Below are 22397 nucleotides of genomic sequence, written 5' to 3'. Positions count from 1 at the left end.
ATCCGAAAGAGCCCCCACATCCGTTCTGTCCAGCTCCATAGCATGGTATTAGAGCCGGAAAACCTAGGCAGGTTGCTCAGCATAGCCCCCAACGAAATGATGGAACGGGGGCCCTCGTTATCTGTCGAATTCATGGCCCTGCCCAGGTCTGGGACGTCGTTGTCCGCGCTCGGATACTGCATCCTGCCGACTACGCCAAATGTAGGTAATAGCAGGTACGCAGGATGCAGTGACGAGACGCGAGACTGAGTTGTACTTTGGGGAGAAACTTTTATAAATTTAAGCCGCTAGGGCTCTACTACTACTATAGGGTCACGATATGGCCAACTACGGGTCCTTATTTCCTATAGTGTCACTTATCCGTCCTGACGTCCCTCGGCGTCTCTGATGAAGCTGCTTTGGCGTAGCAGCCGCTGGGCCCAGCTGTTGAAGATCTGTCGTAGTCTTCGGGCGCCCCAGTGCCCAGGAGGAGTTGGGGCACAACAGGCCCTGAGGGAGTCCTTTGATGAGGTGACCCCCTGTAGAAACAGCAGGGTTCCGCTAGTTAGCAAGTTCAATCAGACTCCAGTCTCCAAGCAGGGTTGTGTCGCAGTTACCAGGAGTGGCGGTTGGTAGGCCACGTGCACGACCTGGGCCTGGGCAAAGAGTTTCTCCGTAGGCAAGGAGTAGGCCCCAACTGCTGACTGCAGCGGGGTGATATCAGCTGCGGGCGATGATTAACAGGCCGCTGAAGCGGGGCGGCAGCGGCCAGTCCGCAGGCGCGGGCTGGAGTGAAGTGGCAGCGGCCGCGAGAAGCGGCGGACAGGCCGCAACGGGCTGAAGCACTGCGGCAACGGCTGCGGATGACCGCGGGCAGGTCATGACCCCGGATTGGAGTGAAGCGGCAGTCTCTTGTCGGTAAGCTTGGCGCTTCCTCTCCGCAGGCCACTGTAAATCTCCCCTCTGCCACTGGTTTCCTCTCTGGTCACCGTCTGTCACTCTGGCCCTCTCAAACTCCCACAGTCTTTTGCTTCGTGTCTGCCGTTCCGGCAACTGACTCCCCTGCCCGCTCCCTGTCCCTTTTATACTCGCCCCTCCCCTTGCTGTCCTGTCTCTCCCAGCAGTCCACTCTCCTCCTCCGTTCTCCGGGTACAGTTCCCTTAGGAACCTAGATGGAGGTCCTTTTGGTTCCGGCCTGGACACTCTGCGGGGTCCCTCCTCCCTACAGACTCTCAGATCTAAATATTTTTCTAGACTGTCCTGAGGAAGTGGTGTGATCACCATGAAACGTGTAGAAATAAAGTCTATTTATCCATTATAACCACTTGGACTCCTCTGTGATACTATTCTGATAGGCGAGCAGCGCTGTCTGATGCCTCATTCTCTTTACCCAACAAGGAATCATTGCTCCAGGACTTTCAGCCACCGCCAATGCTAAGTACAGTGGTTTTGTATCACACAACCTCAATAGGTGAGTGAATTTGAATTATCTAACATTCCTTTTATCTTGGATAAGACTCTATGTTCGCTGTTGGAAAGTTTTGGAAGGCTTTTTATTTCATTTTTTATTGGCCAGTTTGCAGCGGCCTCCATCTGGAGCCACTCCAGAGAACTGACATGCTCACTCACTTTCTTTTTTGTTCTCCACCGGGCGTTTTTTGCAAAACCTGAAGAGAAAAAAAAATGCTCCAAAGGCCGAACGTACGAGCAGCAGCGAGGTTTACAATAATCAGAGACTTTCTAGCTTTTTTTTTTGTGTGCAGTTTTCAGGTGTTTTTGTAGTGACTAGAGTTGAGCGAAACGGGTCGAAAAATTTCAAAAGTCGCCGACTTTTGGCAAAGTCGGGTTTCATGAAACGAAACCCGACCCTAGGATGAGGTCGGCCACGAGGTCGGCGACTTACGCGCCAAAGTCGCGTTTCAAAAGTTTGTTTTGCGCTCTTTTTCAGCCAATCAGGATCCACGGACACTGTGGGCAACGTGATGACATAGGCAGGGGTCACCACCATCTTTCAGAAGGGCATGCAAGTGATTGGCTTGCTTTGGTGGGCGTCACAGGGGGTATAAAAGGGCGTGCACGCCGACCGCCATCTTACTTCTGCCGATCTCAGTATAGGGAGAGGTTGCTGCTGATTCTGTAGGGAGAGCGTTAGGCAGGGAAGAAGACAAAAAAACTGCTTCTGCTGCTAGCGATTTGGCCTGCACAACACACCAGTCACTGTGTGTGCAGTGCAAGGGGAGGCTATATAGTGGTGTATCAGTGGTGTTGGTTGTTGGGCTGCCTTCTAAGGCTTCCTGACATTCCTGCATTGCTGTTTACCCACTGCTCTGCAAACTGCTTTTTTAAAAGCAATCCCAATTTTTTTTTTTTTGTCCTGCTGAGAAGAAAAAAAAACTGCTTCTGCTGCTAGCAATTTGGCCTGCACAACACACCAGTCACTGTGTGTGCAGTGCAAGGGGAGGCTATATTGTGGTGTATCAGTGGTGTTGGTTGTTGGGCTGCCTTTTAAGGCTTCCTGACAGGCTGGCATTGCTGTTTACCCACTGCTCTGCAAACTGCTTTTTTAAAAGCAATCCAATCTCCCTTATCCTCTAGTCACTTTTGTCACAGCTGTGCCATCGAGCCTGTCACATAGCGCTCAGATATCAGTGGGCCTCACACAATCCAAAAGTGTCCAGTGTCCACAAGTGTCTGCAGAAATTCAAAATCTCCCTTATCCTCTAGTCACTTTGGTCACAGCTGTGCCATCGAGCCTGTCACATAGCGCTCAGATATTCATTGGGCCTCACACAATCCAAAAGTGTCCAGTGTCCAAAAGTGTGTGCAGAGATTCAAAATCTCCCTTATCCTCTAGTCACTTTGGTCACAGCTGTGCCATCGAACCTGTCACATAGCGCTCAGATATTCATTGGGCCTCACACAATCCAAAAGTGTCCAGTGTCCAAAAGTGTGTGCAGAGATTCAAAATCTCCCTTATCCTCTAGTCACTTTGGTCACAGCTGTGCCATCGAGCCTGTGACATAGCGCTCAGATATCAGTGGGCCTCACACAATCCAAAAGTGTCCAGTGTCCACAAGTGTCTGCAGAAATTCAAAATCTCCCCTGTCCTATAGACACCTTGTACCTTGTTTTACATTACTATATATACTATATAGTTTGTTGGATTTTGTCTACATTTCTACCAAAAATGAGGAAGGCTGGTGGAGGCCGTGGAATTGGGCGGGGGTTGGCAGCTGGTAATGATGGTGTTGGTGGTGGATCTGATGGTAGTGGCAAGAGCAAAATAGGACCGAATGCAGGAGGTGCTGAGCCTGTGTCATCGTCTGGCTACATAAGGCCTCGAACGCTTAGTTTTCTAGGAGTTGGCAAACCGCTTTTAAAGCCAGAGCATCAGGAAAAAGTTTTGTCTTACATTGCTGACTCAGCCTCCAGCTCTATCGCCTCCTCTTCTTCAGTTGTACAAAGTAAAAGCACTGAGTCGTCATTGGAGGTTCATGTTCATGAACCACACCTTTCCTTGTGTCCTTCACCCCAACCAAGATTGAAGGATGACGCAGGCCATACTACTGATTACTCCTTGGAGCTGTTTTCACATACCATGCCTGGATTATCAAGTGAAATGGTGAATTACCCAGGCCAAGATGAATCTGACATGGAGTGCACTGATGCACAGCCGCTGATGGATGATTCTGCTGGTACATTCACTCAGAGCACTACATTGTCCTCGCAGTGTACAGAGCCAGATTCTGACCCTGATGAGACTCAGGTGCCCCTTCCCGCACACTATACCACCATACACGGTGACACAGAGGAAGGTGCACATGACATAGAAGAGGAGGTGATGGATGACCCAGTTGTTGACCCAGATTGGCATCCATTGGGGGAAGAGGGTGCTGCTTCCAATAGCTCAGATGAGGAGCATCCACAGCAGACATCGACATCGCAACAGCTGTTATCTGGCAGGCCCGGAGCACTCCAAAGACAGGTTCCAAACATCAAAAGAGTTGCTGGACAGCTTGTCCAGAGGGTCAAAAGATCACAGCGTGCTAGGCCGCAAAATGTCTGCCAAAGTAGGAAGAGTGCAGTGTGGCCCTTTTTTGAACAAAATCCTCATGATCAGGCCAAGGTTATCTGTAAGAAGTGCGCAAAGACCTTTAGCCGAGGGAAAAATCTGAAAAATTTGAATACCAGTTGCATGCTTAGGCATTTAACCAGCATGCACTTGCAAGCGTGGACACAACACCAAACCTCAAGTGCCACATGTGCAACTGATCACAACGAAGGTAGTCAGCAACGCTACATTGTTTCCCCCTCTGTAAGCCCACCGGTTAGCACAGCAGCAAATGTTGAGGTGTCGTTGCAAGGCCACAGCAGTCAGGGAATCCCACTGTTATATCAACGAAAGACTGATTCTAGGCCATCAGAAAGAACACCAACTCCATCACCATCATCAACCCTCTCTCAGTCCGCCCTGTCCACCGCTACTTCCACCATATGCAGCTCTCAAGTCCAGCTCACCCTCCCAGACACTATGAGTAGGTCAAGAAAGTACTCAGTCTCTCATCCGCGTACACTGGGTTTGAACGCCCACATTGCCAAACTAATCTCGTTTGAGATGATGCCCTTTCGGTTGGTGGAAAGCACAGCTTTCCGCGAACTCATGGCCTATGCAGTACCACGCTATGACCTACCCAGTCGCCACTTCTCTCGCAAAGCCATCCCAGCCCTCCACCATCATGTGAAAGACCGCATTGTCCATGCACTCAAGCAGTCAGTGAGCGGAAAGGTGCACCTCACAACTGATGCATGGTCCAGTCGGCATGGCCAGGGCCGTTACGTGTCCATCACTGCGCACTGGGTTAATGTGGTGGATGCAGGGTCCACAGGGGACAGCGGTGGTGGGACAGTGCTGCCTAGCCCACGGTATAGGAAACAGTTGGCTGTAGGTGTTCGACCCTCCTCCTCCTCCTCCTCCAGAAGCGAAAGCTCGTCCACAGAGCGCAGTCGTACGAGCACTCCATCTGCAGCTGCCACTGTTGCACACGATGTGTCCCCCTATCGAGCAGCTAGTGGAAAGCGTCAGCAGGCTGTGTTGCAGATGATGTGTTTGGGCAACAGACACACCGCCGAGGTGCTGGCCGAGTACTTGAAGCGACAAACTGAGTCATGGCTGGGCAGTGTACATCTTGAGGCAGGCAAGGTAGTTAGTGATAACGGCCGTAATTTTGTGGCAGCCATAGCCCTTTCAAAACTCAGCCATATACCTTGCTTGGCTCACACCTTGAACCTGGTGGTGCAGTGCTTCCTCAAAAATTATCCGGAGTTAACAGCCCTGCTCCAGAAGGTGCGAAGACTGTGCGCGCACATCCACCGGTCGCCTGTACACTCCGTTCGTATGCAGAAGCTGCAGCGATTGCTCCACCTTCCCAACCACCGCCTCATTATCGACATTGCAACAAGGTGGAACTCCACCCTGCACATGGTGGAGCGGCTGTGCAAGCAGAGGCAGGCCATAATGCATTTGTGGGAGGATACACGGCCAGGCACTTTGAGAGCAGACATGGAGTTGACAGGTGTGCAGTGGTCGAAGCTGAAAGACCTCTGTAAAGTCCTTCAGTGTTTTGAGGAATGCACATGGCTGGTAAGCGCAGACGACGCCATCCTAAGCATGAGCATCCCACTTATGCGTCTGCTCATGCAAACTTTGACGCACCTTAAGGAGCAGGCGTCTGCAGCCAATGTTGATGAGGAGGAAGAGGAGGAGGGAATCCTTGATGACATTCAGCCATTGTCTGCTCAGGGACCTCTCCTGGACGAGGTGGAGGAAGAAGAGGAGGAGGAGGAGGATGATGGGGATGATTACTTAGGGGAGGAGGATGCATCTCGTGGGGCAAGTGAAAATGTTGGCGTGGCAAGGTCTGGTACAGGGTTTGTGCGTGACTGGAGGGATGTGGATTTGCCAGAAAGTGCTCCTCCAACCAGCACTCGCAGTGCATCATTGACACCGGGAACATTGGCCCACATGTCAGATTATGCCTTGCAGATCCTAAAAAGGGACCCACGCATTGCCAAAATGATGAACGATGACGACTACTGGTTGGCCAACATCCTGGATCCACGCTATAAAGGCAAATTACAAAACATCATGCCACAGGAGAACCTTGACCTAATATTGGCTAATAAACAAGCAACTCTGGTAAATCGGTTGCTTGAGGCATTCCCAGCACACAGCAGCGGTGATGGTTCTCACACGAGCCGTACGGGCCGGGGGCAGCTTGGCAGAGGTGTTCGTGGTGCACACAGCAGAAGTGGCGTTGGAGACAGGGGTTTCATGACAATGTTGTGGACTGATTTTTCAAGTACCGCTCACACAACTGGTAATACTGCATCGATGGAAAGTGACAGGAGACAGCAGTTGTCAACTATGGTTACAAACTACTTTTCCTCCCATATCGATGTTCTCCCACACAGGTCATTCCCCTTTGACTATTGGGCCGCTAAACTGGACACCTGGCCTGAATTGGCACAATATGCCTTACAGGAGCTCGATTGCCCAGCTGCAAGTGTGCTATCGGAAAGAGTCTTCAGTGCAGCTGGATCAATCCTGACAGAAAAAAGGACCTGTCTGTCAACCCAAAATGTGGATGATCTAACCTTCATTAAAATGAACCACGCATGGGTTTCCAAGGATTTTGTCCCACCTTCCTCTGATGACACATAGGGTGACAGAAAAATGGCTTGCTTTGGTCCACCTCTTCCTGGGACTTGACCTATTTCACCTTTTGCATCAGCTGAATGTCCAACATCAACGTATGCCACTTTCTAAAACTCCCTAACTGTGCTGCCTCCCCCCCCATGGCTGGGGTCACCACCTAGCGCACAACACCGTGCGAGTGCCGTTGCCCTGGACAGGTGGGTAGGCCGACTCTTGGGCGCGGGCACTGGTACAGGGTCCTTCATAGTGCAATCAAGTGTCTCTGACGGTGGTGGTGCACACCCGCCGTCAGACACACCGCCGTACTATGAGGGGCCCAGTGCCAGTACTGACGCCCACGAGTGGGCCCCCCTTGCTTGGGCAGGGCCCCAGCATTTGCAATCTTTACCTCTCCCTGCTCCTCCGCTGTGTAGTCTGGGCCGTCAAATCCATACTGTGCCTGACACCATCTGAGCCTGCCTCCTGATGTATAGACATATATTTTGAATGTGTACGCTATCCATACATGTTATCCGGGGATACGGTACCCTTTCTAACCTTTGTGCAATCACGTGCAATCCATACTGGGCCTAACACCGTCTGAGCCTGCCTCCTGAGACATATATTTTGAATGTTTACGCTATCCATACATGTTATCCGGGGAAACGGTACCCTTTCTAACCTTTGTGCAATCACGTGCAATCCATACTGGGCCTAACACCGTCTGAGCCTGCCTCCTGAGACATATATTTTGAATGTGTACGCTATCCATACATGTTATCCGGGGATACGGTACCCTTTCTAACCTTTGTGCAATCACGTGCAATCCATACTGGGCCTATCACCGTCTGAGCCTGCCTCCTGAGACATATATTTTGAATGTGTACGCTATCCATACATGTTATCCGGGGATACGGTACCCTTTCTAACCTTTGTGCAATCACGTGCAATCCATACTGGGCCTGACACCGTCTGAGCCTGCCTCCTGAGACATATATTTTGAATGTGTACGCTATCCATACATGTTATCTGGGGATACGGTACCCTTTCTCACCTTTGTGCAATCACGTGCAATCCATACTGGGCCTAACACCGTCTGAGCCTGCCTCCTGATGTATAGACATATATTTTGAATGTGTACGCTATCCATACATGTTATCTGGGGATACGGTACCCTTTCTAACCTTTGTGCAATCACGTGTAATCCATACTGGGCGTGAGAACGGCTGGCGAGCTGTTAAGCAAGCTACAGCACCTGTGGTTTGCACACGTAAGTTTTTCATTTTTTCAGGAATGACGGTTAGGCCTAATTCCGGAACTGCGGTTGACCTGCACTTACTCGGAAATCATTGTTCGCGGGTAATAATTGTAATCAGTGATCCCCATCACTAACGTTGTTCAGCGGGTTATCTGCACCTGTAAGCGACAAATGCTGGCCTTTTCAGTGTAGCGCACATGCAGCCACGGACATGTAAGGGCATGACACACCAGTTATTGGCCAATCTCATGTTCCAGAGCCTCACGTGTCCCTCTAGTAAGCCAGACTCGGACCGCGGGGCATGACGGAGTCTCGTTCGTTAACGGAATTAAGCTTGCAATGTGTGCATCTGTTCTGTAGCTGCCATGGTTGAGGTTTCCCAGGTGGAGTCGAATTTAACCGTAGGCTCCACTCCTGGTGGTGCCCTTCTGGACATTCCTTTAAGGTTCAGCTTTGCAACCATACTGCCCACGTAAAACAAACACTTTGCCTTCATGAACGCTGTTTGGAGGGTCATGACTCGTGGGAATAACGCCGCCCAATCAGTTAACCTGCTAGAGAGATCCTTCGTTGCTCCCAAGCATGACATCACACTCCCCAGGAAGAAGGTAATGCCACTGTGGCGACCGTACTCCTGGGGGCGACACAAGTGCACTGATGCCCAGCCACTGCTCGATGAATCTGCTGGTACATTGACCCAGACCACTACATTCCCCTCGCACGCTACACGACCTGAATCTGACCCTGATGAAACTCAGGTTACCCTTCCCATATACAGTTCCATCTTACACGGTGACAAAGAGGAAGCTGCAGATGAAAGTGCAGGTTCGGCCCACCCGCCATCAGACACACCACCGTACTATCAGTGGGCCTGTGCCAGTGCCGTCGCCAACGAGTGGGCCCCCCCTGCTTGCTCAGGATCACAGCACTTGCAAAGTTGAAATACTGTGCAGTGAGATGGAAGATGGGGACGACGAGGAATCCAGACAAGTACAGGGATTCCCTAGCGAGGAGACTTATTTGATTGTTTTCAATGTTGGGACAGCAATTTTTGGGGAGCACTATACTCTGGAGAATGATAGATGGGGCCCACCATACACTGGAACATTCCAAAGGTGGACATCAGACACTGGAGCAGCATTTACAGGGCCCATTATACACTAGAGCATTAGAAATGGGGCCCATTATGTTTGGAGCATTATTTGGGCCCATAAGACAGTGGAGCTTCATCCATGGGGACCAACATATACTGTAGCATTATGTGGAGCTCATCATATACTGTTTCAAACATTATATGGGACCAATGATTCTGTATGGAGAAATAGATGGGCCTCGTCATGAGATGTAAAAAGTGAGGTATTTTTCATTGTACTATACCGCTATTTCTCTGCCGTATCGGAGCATGATGAGTTGTGGTATGTGTTAAAGGGGCGCTCTTTCGCCCAGGGCACATGAAAACCTGGAGCCAGCCCTCCCCCCCACAACTTTAGCCAAATAACCCCCATTTTTCAGTGCGTAACTTGTATTATGAAGTTAATTAAGGTTGACAAGCTTAAGTAAGAAGAATTGATGCTTTTGGCATTCAAATGGGCACTGTAGGTGTGTTTCCTGTCCTCCTCTCACTGCCGACTTTTATTCCCCATTGACTTACATTGGGTTTCGTGTTTCGGGACGACCCCCCATATCACTTATATGTTGCCGTAGGGTATTTCTATATCTGCCGCAACGTCTGCGTGGTGCGGGCTGTACAGAGCATTGGAGGACGTGACGGGCTCCGTATGTTCTGCAGCTGCAGCAGTGTTTCTGTGTAATCTGAAAACTGTTCGGCAACATTATGAATCGGCATTTATCATCCAGAGGAAACATAGTGTGGAGTTTATGGAGCGACCGCACTGACCGCAACAGGTGGACATGTCCCACCCGGCTCCCACACCTGATCTTATCACACTTGTCTGCATTTCTCACTGATTCTCACCATGGGATTTGTGTGTCTTTCCAGCAGCTTCAGATGATTATCCATTCCTCACAGTCATCACCGGAGACGTAAACCTCTAGTGACTGCAGACAATCAATGGGGACTGTGAGCAGCCGGTAGTATGCAGGTAATGGCAGACGGGTCACTCCAAGAACCAACAGTATCAGCAATCTCTGGTGCAGGAGCCTCTAACCTATAGCAGAACTACAATTCCCAGCATGCTCTGTTTGAAGACTGAAGGCGACCACAGCTGCACAACTCCTATCCAGAACAAATGCATCTCAGGGCAGGAGGAGATCCTGGCGAGTCCCTCTCTATAGCGCCCATATACTGCAGTCATGGCTGTGGCTGCTGTCATTGGGTTATCTGGGCTACAGCTGGGTGAAGTTACCACTGCCACATTATTTCACCCAGGGACTGGAGCGCTTTGGGCCCAACAGAGATAATCATTCTTGGAGCCCACTATGTAGTTACATAGAAATAAATACAAGACCACCAATTGTGCGGTAAAACGCGCTAATATCAGGGTATAATATAAGGAAGTACAAATCTTAATTATGTAGCAGGAGTTGGGGTAGCCTCCGTCATAGAATATAATGCAGCCTTCATATAGAATATAATGCAGCCCCCCTCATAGGGTATAATACAGCCCCATCATATAGTTTAATCATAGAATCATAGAATCATAGAATCGTAGAGTTGGAAGGGACCTCCTGGGCCATCTGGTCCAACCCCCTGCTCAAAGCAGGATTCACTAAATCATCCCAGTCAGATGTCTGTCCAGCCTCTGTTTGAAGACTTCCATTGAAGGAGAACTCACCACTTCTCGTGGCAGCCTGTTCCACTCATTGATCACTCTGTCAAAAAGTTTTTTCTAATATCTAATCTGTGTCTCCTCCCATTCAGTTTCATCCCATTGCTTCTAGTCTTTCCTTGTGCAAATGAGAATAAAGTTGATCCTTCTACAATGTGACAGCCCTTTAGATATTTGTAGACAGCTATTAAGTCTCCTCTCAGTCTTCTCTTTTGCAAACTAAACATTCCCAAATCCTGCAACCTTTCCTCATAAGACAGGGTTTGCAGACCGGTCACCATTCTGGTCGCTCTTTTCTGAACTTGCTCCAGTTTGTTGATGTCTTTTTTAAAATGTGGTGCCCAAAACTGGACACAATATTCCAGATGAGGTCTGACCAAAGAGGAGTAGAGGGAAATAATGACTTCACATGATCTAGACTGTATGCTTCTGTTAATACATCCTAGAATTGCATTTGCTTTTTTGCTGCTGCATCACACTGTTGACTCATATTCAGTCTGTGAACTATTAGTATACCCAAGTCTTTTTCACATGTGCTGTTGCTTAGCCCTATTCCTCCCATTCTGTATATGCTTTTTTCATTTTTATTGCCCAGATGTAGTACTTTGCATTTCTCCCTGTTAAAAACCATTCTGTTAGTTGCTGCCCACTTCTCCAGTTTATTTAAATCTTTTTGAATCCTCTCTCTCTCTTCTCTAGTATTAGCTATCCCTCCTAGCTTTGTGTCATCAGCAAATTTAATCAGTTTACCCTCAATTCCTTCATCTAAATCGTTGATAAAGATGTTGAACAATACAGGGCCCAGGACAGAGCCCTGTGGTACCCCACTTGAGACATTCTTCCAACTGGATGTGCAGCCATTTACGACCACTCTTTGGGTCCGATCACTAAGCTAGTTATGAATCCACCTAACAGTTGCCTTGTCCATTCCATACTTAGTCATTTTTTCAATAAGGATTGTATGAGAGACTTTGTCAAATGCTTTGCTGAAGTCAAGATATACTATATCTACAGCATTTCCTTGATCCACCCAATCAGTGATACCGTCATAGAAGGAAATTAAGTTAGTCTGACATGACTTATTAGTTACAAACCCATGCTGACTCTGTTTAATCACTTCATTCTTATCCAGGTATTGACATACATGTTGTTTAATAATTTGTTCAAAGATCTTTCCTGGTATAGAAGTCAGACTCACCGGCCTATAGTTGCCTGGGTCCACCTTCTTCCCCTTTTTGAAGATAGGAACAACATTTGCTCTTCTCCAGTCTTCTGGCACTTCTCCTGTTCTCCAAGAATTTTCAAAGATTATGGAGAGGGGTTCAAAAATTTCTTCTGCTATCTCTTTCAGTACTCTGGGGTGTAATTCATCTGGACCTGGAGACTTGAATTCATTTAGGTTAGCTAAGTGTTTCCTCACTATCTTTCTCTTTATAGATATCCTGGATTCTTCTATTCCCTTAATAGGACAGTGAATAACAGTTGATGTTACATTTCCTTTCTGAGAGAAAACAGATGCAAAATAGGAATTTAAAAGTTCAGCCTTCTCAACATCCTGTCTTACCATTTCATCATTTTCATCCTGTAAAAATCCTATAGCATCTTTGACTTTTCTTTTACTTTTGACATATCCCCAAAATCCTTTATTATTGCTTTTGACATCTCTTGCAAGCCTCAATTCATTGTCAGCTTTAGCTAATCTGATTTGTGCCCTGCAGGTTCTGCAGAAAGCATTATATTCTTCTTTAGATAAGCCTCCCTCTTTCCATTTTATAAACATTTTTTTCTTCCTTTTTAGCATGTGCTTAAGTTCTGTGTTCATCCATCCTGGTTTCCTTAAATGCTTCCTATTCTTCCCTCTTTTCGGAATTGTTAACAACTGTGCTTTGAGAATTTCATTTTTCTAGATTTCCCATCCTTCCTGGACATTTTTGTCTTTAACGATATCCAGCCATTGGATCCCTCCAATTCTCATTCTGAATCCCTTAAAATCTGGCTTTCTGAAATCTAACCTTGACGTCTGAGTCTTCACAGGTCTTCCACCTCTAGTTATCCAAAATTCTAAAATAGCATGGTCGCTACCTCCTAGGGTCCCAGCCACTTTTACCTCCTCAACCATTTCCTCCCTGTTTATAAGGATTAGATCCAAGGTAGCAGTTCCCCTTGTTTTCTCCCTTACCTTTTGGAAGATAAAGTTGTCAGCAAGAGAGGATAAGAATTTCCTTGACCTGTTAGTTTTGCCTGAGAGAGATTCCCAACAAATGTCTGGATAGTTGAAATCTCCCATGACAACTATGTCATATTTTTTGGAGAACTTGGCCATTTGATGCATAATGAGTTCATCCATATCTTCAGCTTGCACAGGCGGCCTGTAGTAAATGCCTACAATGGTGTCCTTTCCATTGTTCTGTCCTTGTATTCTTACCCAAACAGTTTCCACAGAACTCCCAGTCTCTGAAGCTTCAATCTCTGTGCAGATATACGCCTTTATAACATACAATGCGACACCCCCTCCTCGTTTATCAAGTCTGTTTCTTGCAAATAAGTTGTATCCTTCAAGTCTTGTATTCCAATCATGTGTATTGTCCCACCAAGTTTCAGTGATTCCAATGACATCATATTTCTTTTCCTGTGTTAGTAGTTCCAATTCTCCTTGTTTGTTGCCCATGCTTTGTGCATTAGTATAGAAACATTTTAGTTTGTGATTGGTTTCTCTTTCTCCAATATTTTTATTAATTAGATTCTTTCGTCTTTGTTCTTCCTTTCCACTTCTAATAGCAGAGTTCTCAATAGCATTTGTCAGGTGTATGGCTTTTTCTGGTCTTTTGCTTCCCTTCCCATGTTGTTCTAGTTTAAAGCTCTCCTCTCCTTACAAGTGTAGCAAGGCGACTTCCAAATACATGCTTTCCAGTCTTCGTAAGGTGCACCCCATCTCTAGCAAGTAGTCCATCGTATAAGTAGTTCACTCCGTGATCCAGAAATCCAAATCGTTGCTGACGGCACCATCGACGTAGCCAGTTGTTCACCTGCAGAATCTTATTCCACCTCCTTGTTCCATGGCCATCCACTGGGAGGATGGAAGAGAAGACCACCTGTGCTCCCAGTTCTTTCACTTTCTTGCCTAAGTCTTCAAAGTCTCTGCAGATGATTTCCAGGTCGTTTCTTGCGGTGTCATTTGTCCCCACATGTAGTAGCAGGAATGGGTAGTCATCTGTAGGTCTGAAGAGTCCTGATATCCTGTCAGACACATCTTTAATTTTTGCACCTGGAAGACAGCACATTTCTCTTGAGGTTATATCCGGTCTGCAGATAGCGGCCTCTGTTCCTCTCAACAGGGAATCCCCCATGACCACCACTCTCCGTTTCTTCTTCACAACATTTTTCTTTCTCCATCCAGGAGGACTCTGAAGGCGTACAAGGTTGCTGTTTGTTGGCAAAGTCTTATCCTGATGTATTTCTTCATCGTTTTCCTGCGTGAGAGCCTGGTACTGGTTCCTGAGCAGTATGGGTGCTGACTGCCTCCTGATCCTCCTGCTTCTCTGGGTCACATGTCTCCATTCCTCTGTTTCTTCAGGTGCACTTCGAATTTCTTCTCTTTCTGTAACATGAAGAGATAATTCTGCTCTGTCCAAGAACTCTTCACCTTCCTTAATGATCTTCAACGTAGCTAACCTCTCTTCGAGATTTTGCAACTTTTCCTCCAACAGGGACACAAGCTTGCATTTGTGGCATGTGAAGTTTGGCTTTTCCACTGATAAATCTGTGAACATGTAGCAAGAAATGCAGCTCACCAAATGGCTCCTGGCCTCTTCCATCTTGAGATTTCTTAAAAACGATGAAAGATGAGCCAAAATTCGCGCGCCGATAGGCGTGCGGTTTTTCCGATTTCCTCTTTTCAGCTGCAAGGGCCAAAACCCAGTGATCGTTGAGCTCGCGGAGACTCTTCACTTATCCCAGAAGGCACTGGGAATATGCAAATGATCTCCTCAAGACTCTTCCCCCTCATAGGGTATAATGCAGCCCCCACATAGAATATAATGCAGCCCCCCTCATAGGGTATAATGAAGCCCCTGCTCATAGGGTATAATGCAGCCCTCACATAGAATATAATGCAGCCCCCACATAGAATATAATGCAGCCCCCCTCATAGGGTATAATGAAGCCCCTGCTCATAGGGTATAATGCAGCCCCCACATAGAATATAATGCAGCCCCCTCATAGGGCATAGTTCCGCTCACCACTGTCAATACAGATAGGGGAGACCTGTCCTTGATGTCTTGAGTGCTGTCATTAGGGAGGGATTGGCTTATAGAGACCAATTAAGTATGAAGTCTAATTAGAAATGTTTCATGGGGAAAAAGGATGCAAATTAGAAAGCAGAAACTAAAATATTTTTTGCTACTGACACTTCGATTGGAGATATCTACCCTGTAGCTAAAAGTCTGATCGTCTACCAAACCTTGCGACCAAGTAGAGATGAGCAACTTGTAACTATCCAAACTTTTATTTTCTCAAAAATATAGGATTTTTTTCCATTTAATTAGAATTCAGCAAAATGGCAGCTGGCCTGGAAGAAGATAAAAAATAATACATATATATATATTACACTCATCTGAGCTAAGCTTGCCCTTTACCTGTTCTAAATCTGAAGCTCCCTTTTCTGTCCTCCAACCGCACCCTCCGTTTTTTTGGATGATCCGACTTCACACAGTCAGGTGTGATGCAACACATCGACGTCAATGATGTGTCACACCCTATGTGACCACAGGGCATAGTCAGTGGAGGATGAACCAAAGACCGGAGGAAGCAGCAGTAGGACAGGGCAGGCGGCTGCAGGAGGAGGACAGTCGAGTATAATCTTTAGATTCAGACCAATTTATCTGGAGAGAAGAAAAAAAGAAAGAAAAGAAAGAATGAATGAATCTGCCTTAAATAAATTTTGGAAGATTCACTCGTCTCTATAACATTGTTTTAAAAGGATTTTTCCAACTGGACAAAGTAAATACTGGCCACTAGTGCCTGTTACAATACATACAGTGGGGAAAAAAAGTATTTAGTCAGTCCGCAATAGTGCAAGTTCCACCACTTAAAAAGATGAGAGGCGTCTGTAATTTACATCATAGGTAGACCTCAACTATGGGAGACAAACTGAGAAAAAAAAATCCAGAAAATCACATTGTCTGTTTTTTTTCATTTTATTTGCATATTATGGTGGAAAATAAGTATTTGGTCAGAAACAAGCAATCAAGATTTCTGGCTCTCACAGACCTGTAACTTCTTCTTTAAGAGTCTCCTCTTTCCTCCACTCATTACCTGTACTAATGGCACCTGTTTAAACTTGTTATCAGTATAAAAAGACACCTGTGCACACCCTCAAACAGTATGACTCCAAACTCCACTATGGTGAAGACCAAAGAGCTGTCAAAGGACACCAGAAACAAAATTGTAGCCCTGCACCAGGCTGGGAAGACTGAATCTGCAATAGCCAACCAGCTTGGAGTGAAGAAATCAACTGTGGGAGCAATAATTAGAAAATGGAAGACATACAAGACCACTGATAATCTCCCTCGATCTGGTGCTCCACGCAAAATCCCACCCCGTGGGGTCAGAATGATCACAAGAACGGTGAGCAAAATTCCCAGAACCACGCGGGGGGACCTAGTGAATGAACTGCAGAGAGCTGGGACCAATGTAACAAGGCCTACCATAAGTAACACACTACGCCACCATGGACTCAGATCCTGCAGTGCCAGACGTGTCCCACTGCTTAAGCCTGTACATGTCCGGGCCCGTCTGAAGTTTGCTAGAGAGCATTTGGATGATCCAGAGGAGTTTTGGGAGAATGTCCTATGGTCTGATGAAACCAAACTGGAACTGTTTGGTAGAAACACAACTTGTCGTGTTTGGAGGAAAAAGAATACCGAGTTGCATCCATCAAACACCATACCTACTGTAAAGCATGGTGGTGGAAACATCATGCTTTGGGGCTGTTTCTCTGCAAAGGGGCCAGGACGACTGATCCGGGTACATGAAAGAATGAATGGGGCCATGTATCGTGAGATTTTGAGTGCAAACCTCTTTCCATCAGCAAGGGCATTGAAGATGAAACGTGGCTGGGTCTTTCAACATGACAATGATCCAAAGCACACCGCCAGGGAAACGAAGGAGTGGCTTCGTAAGAAGCATTTCAAGGTCCTGGAGTGGCCTAGCCAGTCTCCAGATCTCAACCCTATAGAAAACCTTTGGAGGGAGTTGAAAGTCCGTGTTGCCAAGCGAAAAGCCAAAAACATCACTGCTCTAGAGGAGATCTGCATGGAGGAATGGGCCAACATACCAACAACAGTGTGTGGCAACCTTGTGAAGACTTACAGAAAACGTTTGACCTCTGTCATTGCCAACAAAGGATATATCACAAAGTATTGAGATGAAATTTTGTTTCTGACCAAATACTTATTTTCCACCATAATATGCAAATAAAATGAAAAAAAAAACAGACAATGTGATTTTCTGGATTTTTTTTTCTCAGTTTGTCTCCCATAGTTGAGGTCTACCTATGATGTAAATTACAGACGCCTCTCATCTTTTTAAGTGGTGGAACTTGCACTATTGCTGACTGACTAAATACTTTTTTTCCCCACTGTATATAGATAACCATGTGATAACTGGTTACATAGTGTGGGTTGCTTTTCATGTTGACTTTCCCCCTTGGTCCATGCATTGACCTCTTCCTCTATGGCATCCATACGTCCAGTTAGATTCCTATACATGAGATTTCCAGTTGGGTAACCGATGAGAACTCATAGTTGGTTAATTTGAGACTGAAAGTAAAAATTCTATAGACCCCACTAGACATAATCATTTATTTCTGATACAAAACTATTTTGAAGATAACTGCATCAAGGGTCAGTGGTAAGAAGATTTGTGTGGCTGTAATCTCCCACAAAGATCATTCCTTTCCCTAATTTCTTACTATTGGACGTCGGTTCCATCCATTTCCCTCCACTTCTTCCCGTTTAATCCCTTTCACCATCTCTCTTTCCTTATCTAATGCTTATTTCTCTTGGGTATTTTTGTCTTCCAAAATTGGTTACTTTTATGACTTTTAGATTTTGTGAAAACTTTTTGATTGAACGTTAATGGGACACTCTTGGCAAAATACATTAAGACTTTAGAGGGCGGTGCATGACTTAGTGGTCCAATGAAGAACGAAAATCGAAGTCTTAAAGGGGCTGTCGTTTAGAGGCAAGTTATCACCTAATTATTGGATAGGTGATAACTAATGGATTGCTGGGTGTCTGACTGCTGGAACTCTCATTGATTGGCAAACAAGAAACTTTTACCCCTATTAGAATAGGTGGCAGCATGCATGGCCAACCTGCACTTCTTTAATTTGCATGGGGCTGCTGACTTCCACTTTTTCCAGCGACCCCTTAGAGGATGAATGGATAGGAGTTGGGGCATGTGCTCTGCCTCTTGAATCCACACACTTTCTGAGTCCGGTGGGAATTCGAGTGGTCAGACATCCACAAGTTATTATCACATTTCCCACCCCTCAGACCCTGCTCCAGGTGTAACAGTATCAGAAATCCTCAGAATACTTAATTATGGGTGCTGTAGATTATGGTATGAGTAAGTCTGTCATCCAATATTCTATTTCCTAGTTCATTGGTATAATGATTGTTCAAAATGGCAGTCATTGCAACAAACCATCCTACGAGGCTTCACCCCAAATGTTGACTTGGTTACAGAGCTCCGATTATCTGAATCAATTCACTCATCAGTAGTAAAACCTTGGCATCGGTTGGAGATGAAACGCATCGGAACACATTGCACAGGACACGGCCAAGAACTGGAGATCAAACTATTTATTTCCTCTGTGTTTGCCAAAAATCAGACCATACATTCTCAATGCCCTGTGAGTGACTGTGACCCTCATCCACGACACATAGGACTAACATCTGGAGTACGATAGAAAACATAGGCAGACATTGTAAATTTCCCGAGGAGTCAAAGTCAAGACAGTGAGCAGGACAAGAAAAACACACAGGTGACCGCCGGGAATATACGCTAATTGGCACATCGCTTTATTTCGGAAAACAAACCGTAGGGAGGGCGAATTATTTTTTGAAAAGTTCATTCCATCACATTGAAGAGGAGCAAGAATTAAAAAAATAATAATAAATTTTTATACGGTATTTTTAAAAAAAAGACAAACTCGGAGACGGTATTTTTTTGTTTTTAAACTCACCAGATTGATTTTGTAACCCATAGATTAACGGAACATTGCACACAGTGTAACAGAGAGAAAGAGAGAAGAGCGAGGGAGCTGGAATTAAACTCGGATACAGTGCGAAAGAAATGTCCAAACATGAATCGGATTGGACCATACTGGAAAACTTGCCATAACAACACCAAGAAACATTTAAAATGTTTAAGCCACACTGTTTGACTGAAACTTTCCTGCTTTTTTTTAATTTTATTTAATTTTTTTTTACATGTTCTGCCACATAGAGAAAGAAGAAGGGAGAGTGAGGTGGAGGAACCCACGTGAGGAAGAGGATCGAAAAGGTCGAGGAGGAGCCGGAAGGGAAGAACGATGGAGTCCAAGAGGATAGTAACAGGAGGGACTTCAATGTGTTCAGGCATTTTCTTGGTCCGCCTTGGGCTCTTCACTGTCCGCCTCTTCTTGTTGGGCACTTTCACTAGGTTTGGTTCCTTCTACATCATCTGGAAAATAAAATGGGAAACATTTGTAAGAGGTCACAAATGGAAATGCCGTGGAAGACAACTTGTCATATAAAATGCTGGACTGATATAAAGTTTTACTTTGTAGGATTTTACAAAATGTTCAAAAGAGCAAGAGAAGGTACAGTGCTTCTACTCCGATGGTCTCCACCATCCCCACGATGATGACGTCCCATGCAGGATTCACACGAGCGCTTCAGCAAAACTCCGACCTAAGCAACAGCATATATCACTGAAGCATTTGGTTTTCCAAATGAGATGTACTACTGCAGGACCATCGGAGACCCCCAGAGCAATGAGGCCGAACAATTACTACTTTTCTGCAATTTTTGTAAAATCGCCAAAATAGACAACAATGCCAGCACTAATAATTTGCTGAGAATTAAACACGATCATTCCGAGCCCAAACCTCATTGTGTCCAAAGAATTACATCTTTCAACATCGGTCAAAACCCCCCACCCTGACACAGAACGCCCACCATTGATAAATGAACAGTTAAACCATTAGACGTAAGGCTATAAACTTGTCTCCTCTCTGCTGACGTTTTTCTTACTTTTTTTTTTTCATTTTGTATAGAATATATTTTGTTATTTATTTTATGAGAGCTGGAGCCCTATTCACTTTAATTCACCTCCATTGGGCCTGTGCATATTTGTAAACAGCGGCGTATCTAGAGTCCGATGTACCCCGGTACAAAATTTGGACCTTGGCCCTCACCTGCCTATTCACCAGATGTATGGGCTGTTGTAGTGTCCCAGATCCTGTGAAGACACTGTAGTAATGTCCCCCACCTTGGCCCCCTTCCAGTTATAATGTCTTCGATCCTGGGCCTTATCCTGTAATAATGCCCCCCCCATCCTGGGCCCCTACCAGTTGTAATATTCCTCATTCTGGCATTATGCTTCCATCCTTAGCCCCTTTCTGGTATAACGTTCCCCATCATGGGCTTCTTCCAGCAATAATCTCACTGTTCTGTGGCTCTTCAACAAATGTAAAAAAAAAAAAGAAAAAAAACAATTCTACTCACCTTTGCCCGCTCCCATGATGTGCAGTGTCCTCTTCTATAGACCGTGCAGAGGCGGGCAGCTAACTTCAGCGTGCAAGCGAGAGGCAGTGCTTGATGTCACTACCATATCCCACCAGTGACTTGAACGCTGACGTCAGCTGCTGGACACTGATTGGCCAGCAGCATGTGCTGCAGTGCAGGGACCTGGTGGATCTGTGCACCACAATACATTTCAGCCTATGCATCACTAGAGATTGGCGGTGACATCACTGAGAATGCTTCCTATCCATCACTAGAGATCAGCGGTGACATCACTGAGAACGTCACCTATCCATCACCAGAGATCAGCGGTGACATCACGGAGAACGCCGCCTATCCATCAACAGAGATCAGCGGTGACATCATTGAGAACGCCGCCTATCCATCACTAGAGATCAGCAGTGACATCACTGAGAATGTCTCCTATCCATCACCAGAGATCAGAGGTGACATCACTGAGAATGCGTCCTATCCATCACTAGAGATCAGAGGTGACACCACTGAGAATGTCTCCTATCCACCAGAGATCAGAGGTGTCATCACTGAGAATGTCTCCTATCCATCACCAGAGATGAGAGGTGACATCACTGAGAATGCCTCCTATCCATCACTAGAGATCAGCGGTGACATCACTGAGAATGCGTCCTATCCACCAGAGATCAGAGGTGTCATCACTGAGAATGTCTCCTATCCATCACCAGAGATGAGAGGTGACATCACTGAGAATGCCTCCTATCCATCACTAGAGATCAGCGGTGACATCACTGAGAATGCCTCCTATCCATCACTAGAGATCAGCAGTGACATCACTGAGAATGTCTCCTATCCATCACCAGAGATCAGCGGTGACATCACTGAGAATGTCTCCTATCCATCACGAGAGATGAGAGGTGACATCACTGAGAATGCCTCCTATCCATCACTAGAGATCAGCGGTGACATCACTGAGAATGCCTCCTATCCATCACTAGAGATCAGCAGTGACATCACTGAGAATGTCTCCTATCCATCACCAGAGATCAGCGGTGATATCACAGAGAATGCCTCCTATCCATCACTAGAGATCAGAGGTGACATCACTGAGAATGTCTCCAATCCATCACCAGAGATCAGAGGTGACATCACTGAGAATGCCTCCTATCCAGCACTAGAGATCAGAGGTGACATCACTGAGAATGTCTCCTATCCATCACCAGAGATCAGAGGTGACATCACTGAGAATGTCTCCTATCCATCAACAGAGATCAGAGGTGACATCACTGAGAATGCCTCCTATCCATCACCAGAGATCAAAGGTGACACCACTGAGAATGTCTCCTATCCATCACCAGAGATCAGAGGTGACATCACTGAGAATGTCTCCTATCCATCACCAGAGATCAGAGGTGACACAACTGAGAGTGCCTCCTATCCATCACTAGAGATCAGCAGTGACATCACTGAGAATGTCTCCTATCCATCACTAGAGATCAGAGGTGACATCACTGAGAATGCGTCCTATCCATCACTAGAGATCAGAGGTGACATCACTGAGAATGTCTGCTATCCATCACTAGAGATCAGAGGTGACATCACTGAGAATGCGTCCTATCCATCACCAGAGATCACAGGTGACATCACTGAGAAGGCCTCCTATCCATTACCAGAGATCAGAGGTGACACCACTGAGAATGCCTTCTATCCGTCACTAGAGATCAGCGGTGACATCACTGAGAATGTCTCCTATCCATCACTAGAGATCAGCAGTGACATCACTGAGAATGCCTCCTATCCATCACTAGAGATCAGCGGTGACATCACTGAGAATGTCTCCTATCCATCACTAGAGATCAGCGGTGACATCACAGAGAATGCCTCCTATCCATCACCAGAGATCAGAGGTGACA

The 22397-nt window shown here is 46.2% G+C and overlaps 1 protein-coding gene across 1 annotated transcript in view; it reads right to left on the bottom strand.

Annotated features, from left to right (window-relative positions):
- Window positions 1-18567: 18567 nt before the first annotated feature.
- Window positions 18568-22397, bottom strand: part of GAP43 (growth associated protein 43) — a 127677-nt gene continuing 123847 nt past the window's right edge. Inside the window, exon 3 of the mRNA XM_073577084.1 lies at window positions 18568-19447. Coding sequence (XP_073433185.1) covers window positions 19359-19447 — 89 coding nt within the window. The 3' untranslated portion in view covers window positions 18568-19358. The remainder of the gene's footprint in view (window positions 19448-22397) is intronic.

This window comes from Dendrobates tinctorius, unplaced genomic scaffold, assembly GCF_039654945.1.
Source record: "Dendrobates tinctorius isolate UK_male_01 unplaced genomic scaffold, ASM3965494v1 ptg000054l, whole genome shotgun sequence".
Classification (NCBI taxonomy): Eukaryota; Metazoa; Chordata; class Amphibia; order Anura; family Dendrobatidae; genus Dendrobates; species Dendrobates tinctorius.
Note: the sequence above shows the minus strand (reverse complement) of the source record. Positions and strands in the feature narration are given on the sequence as shown.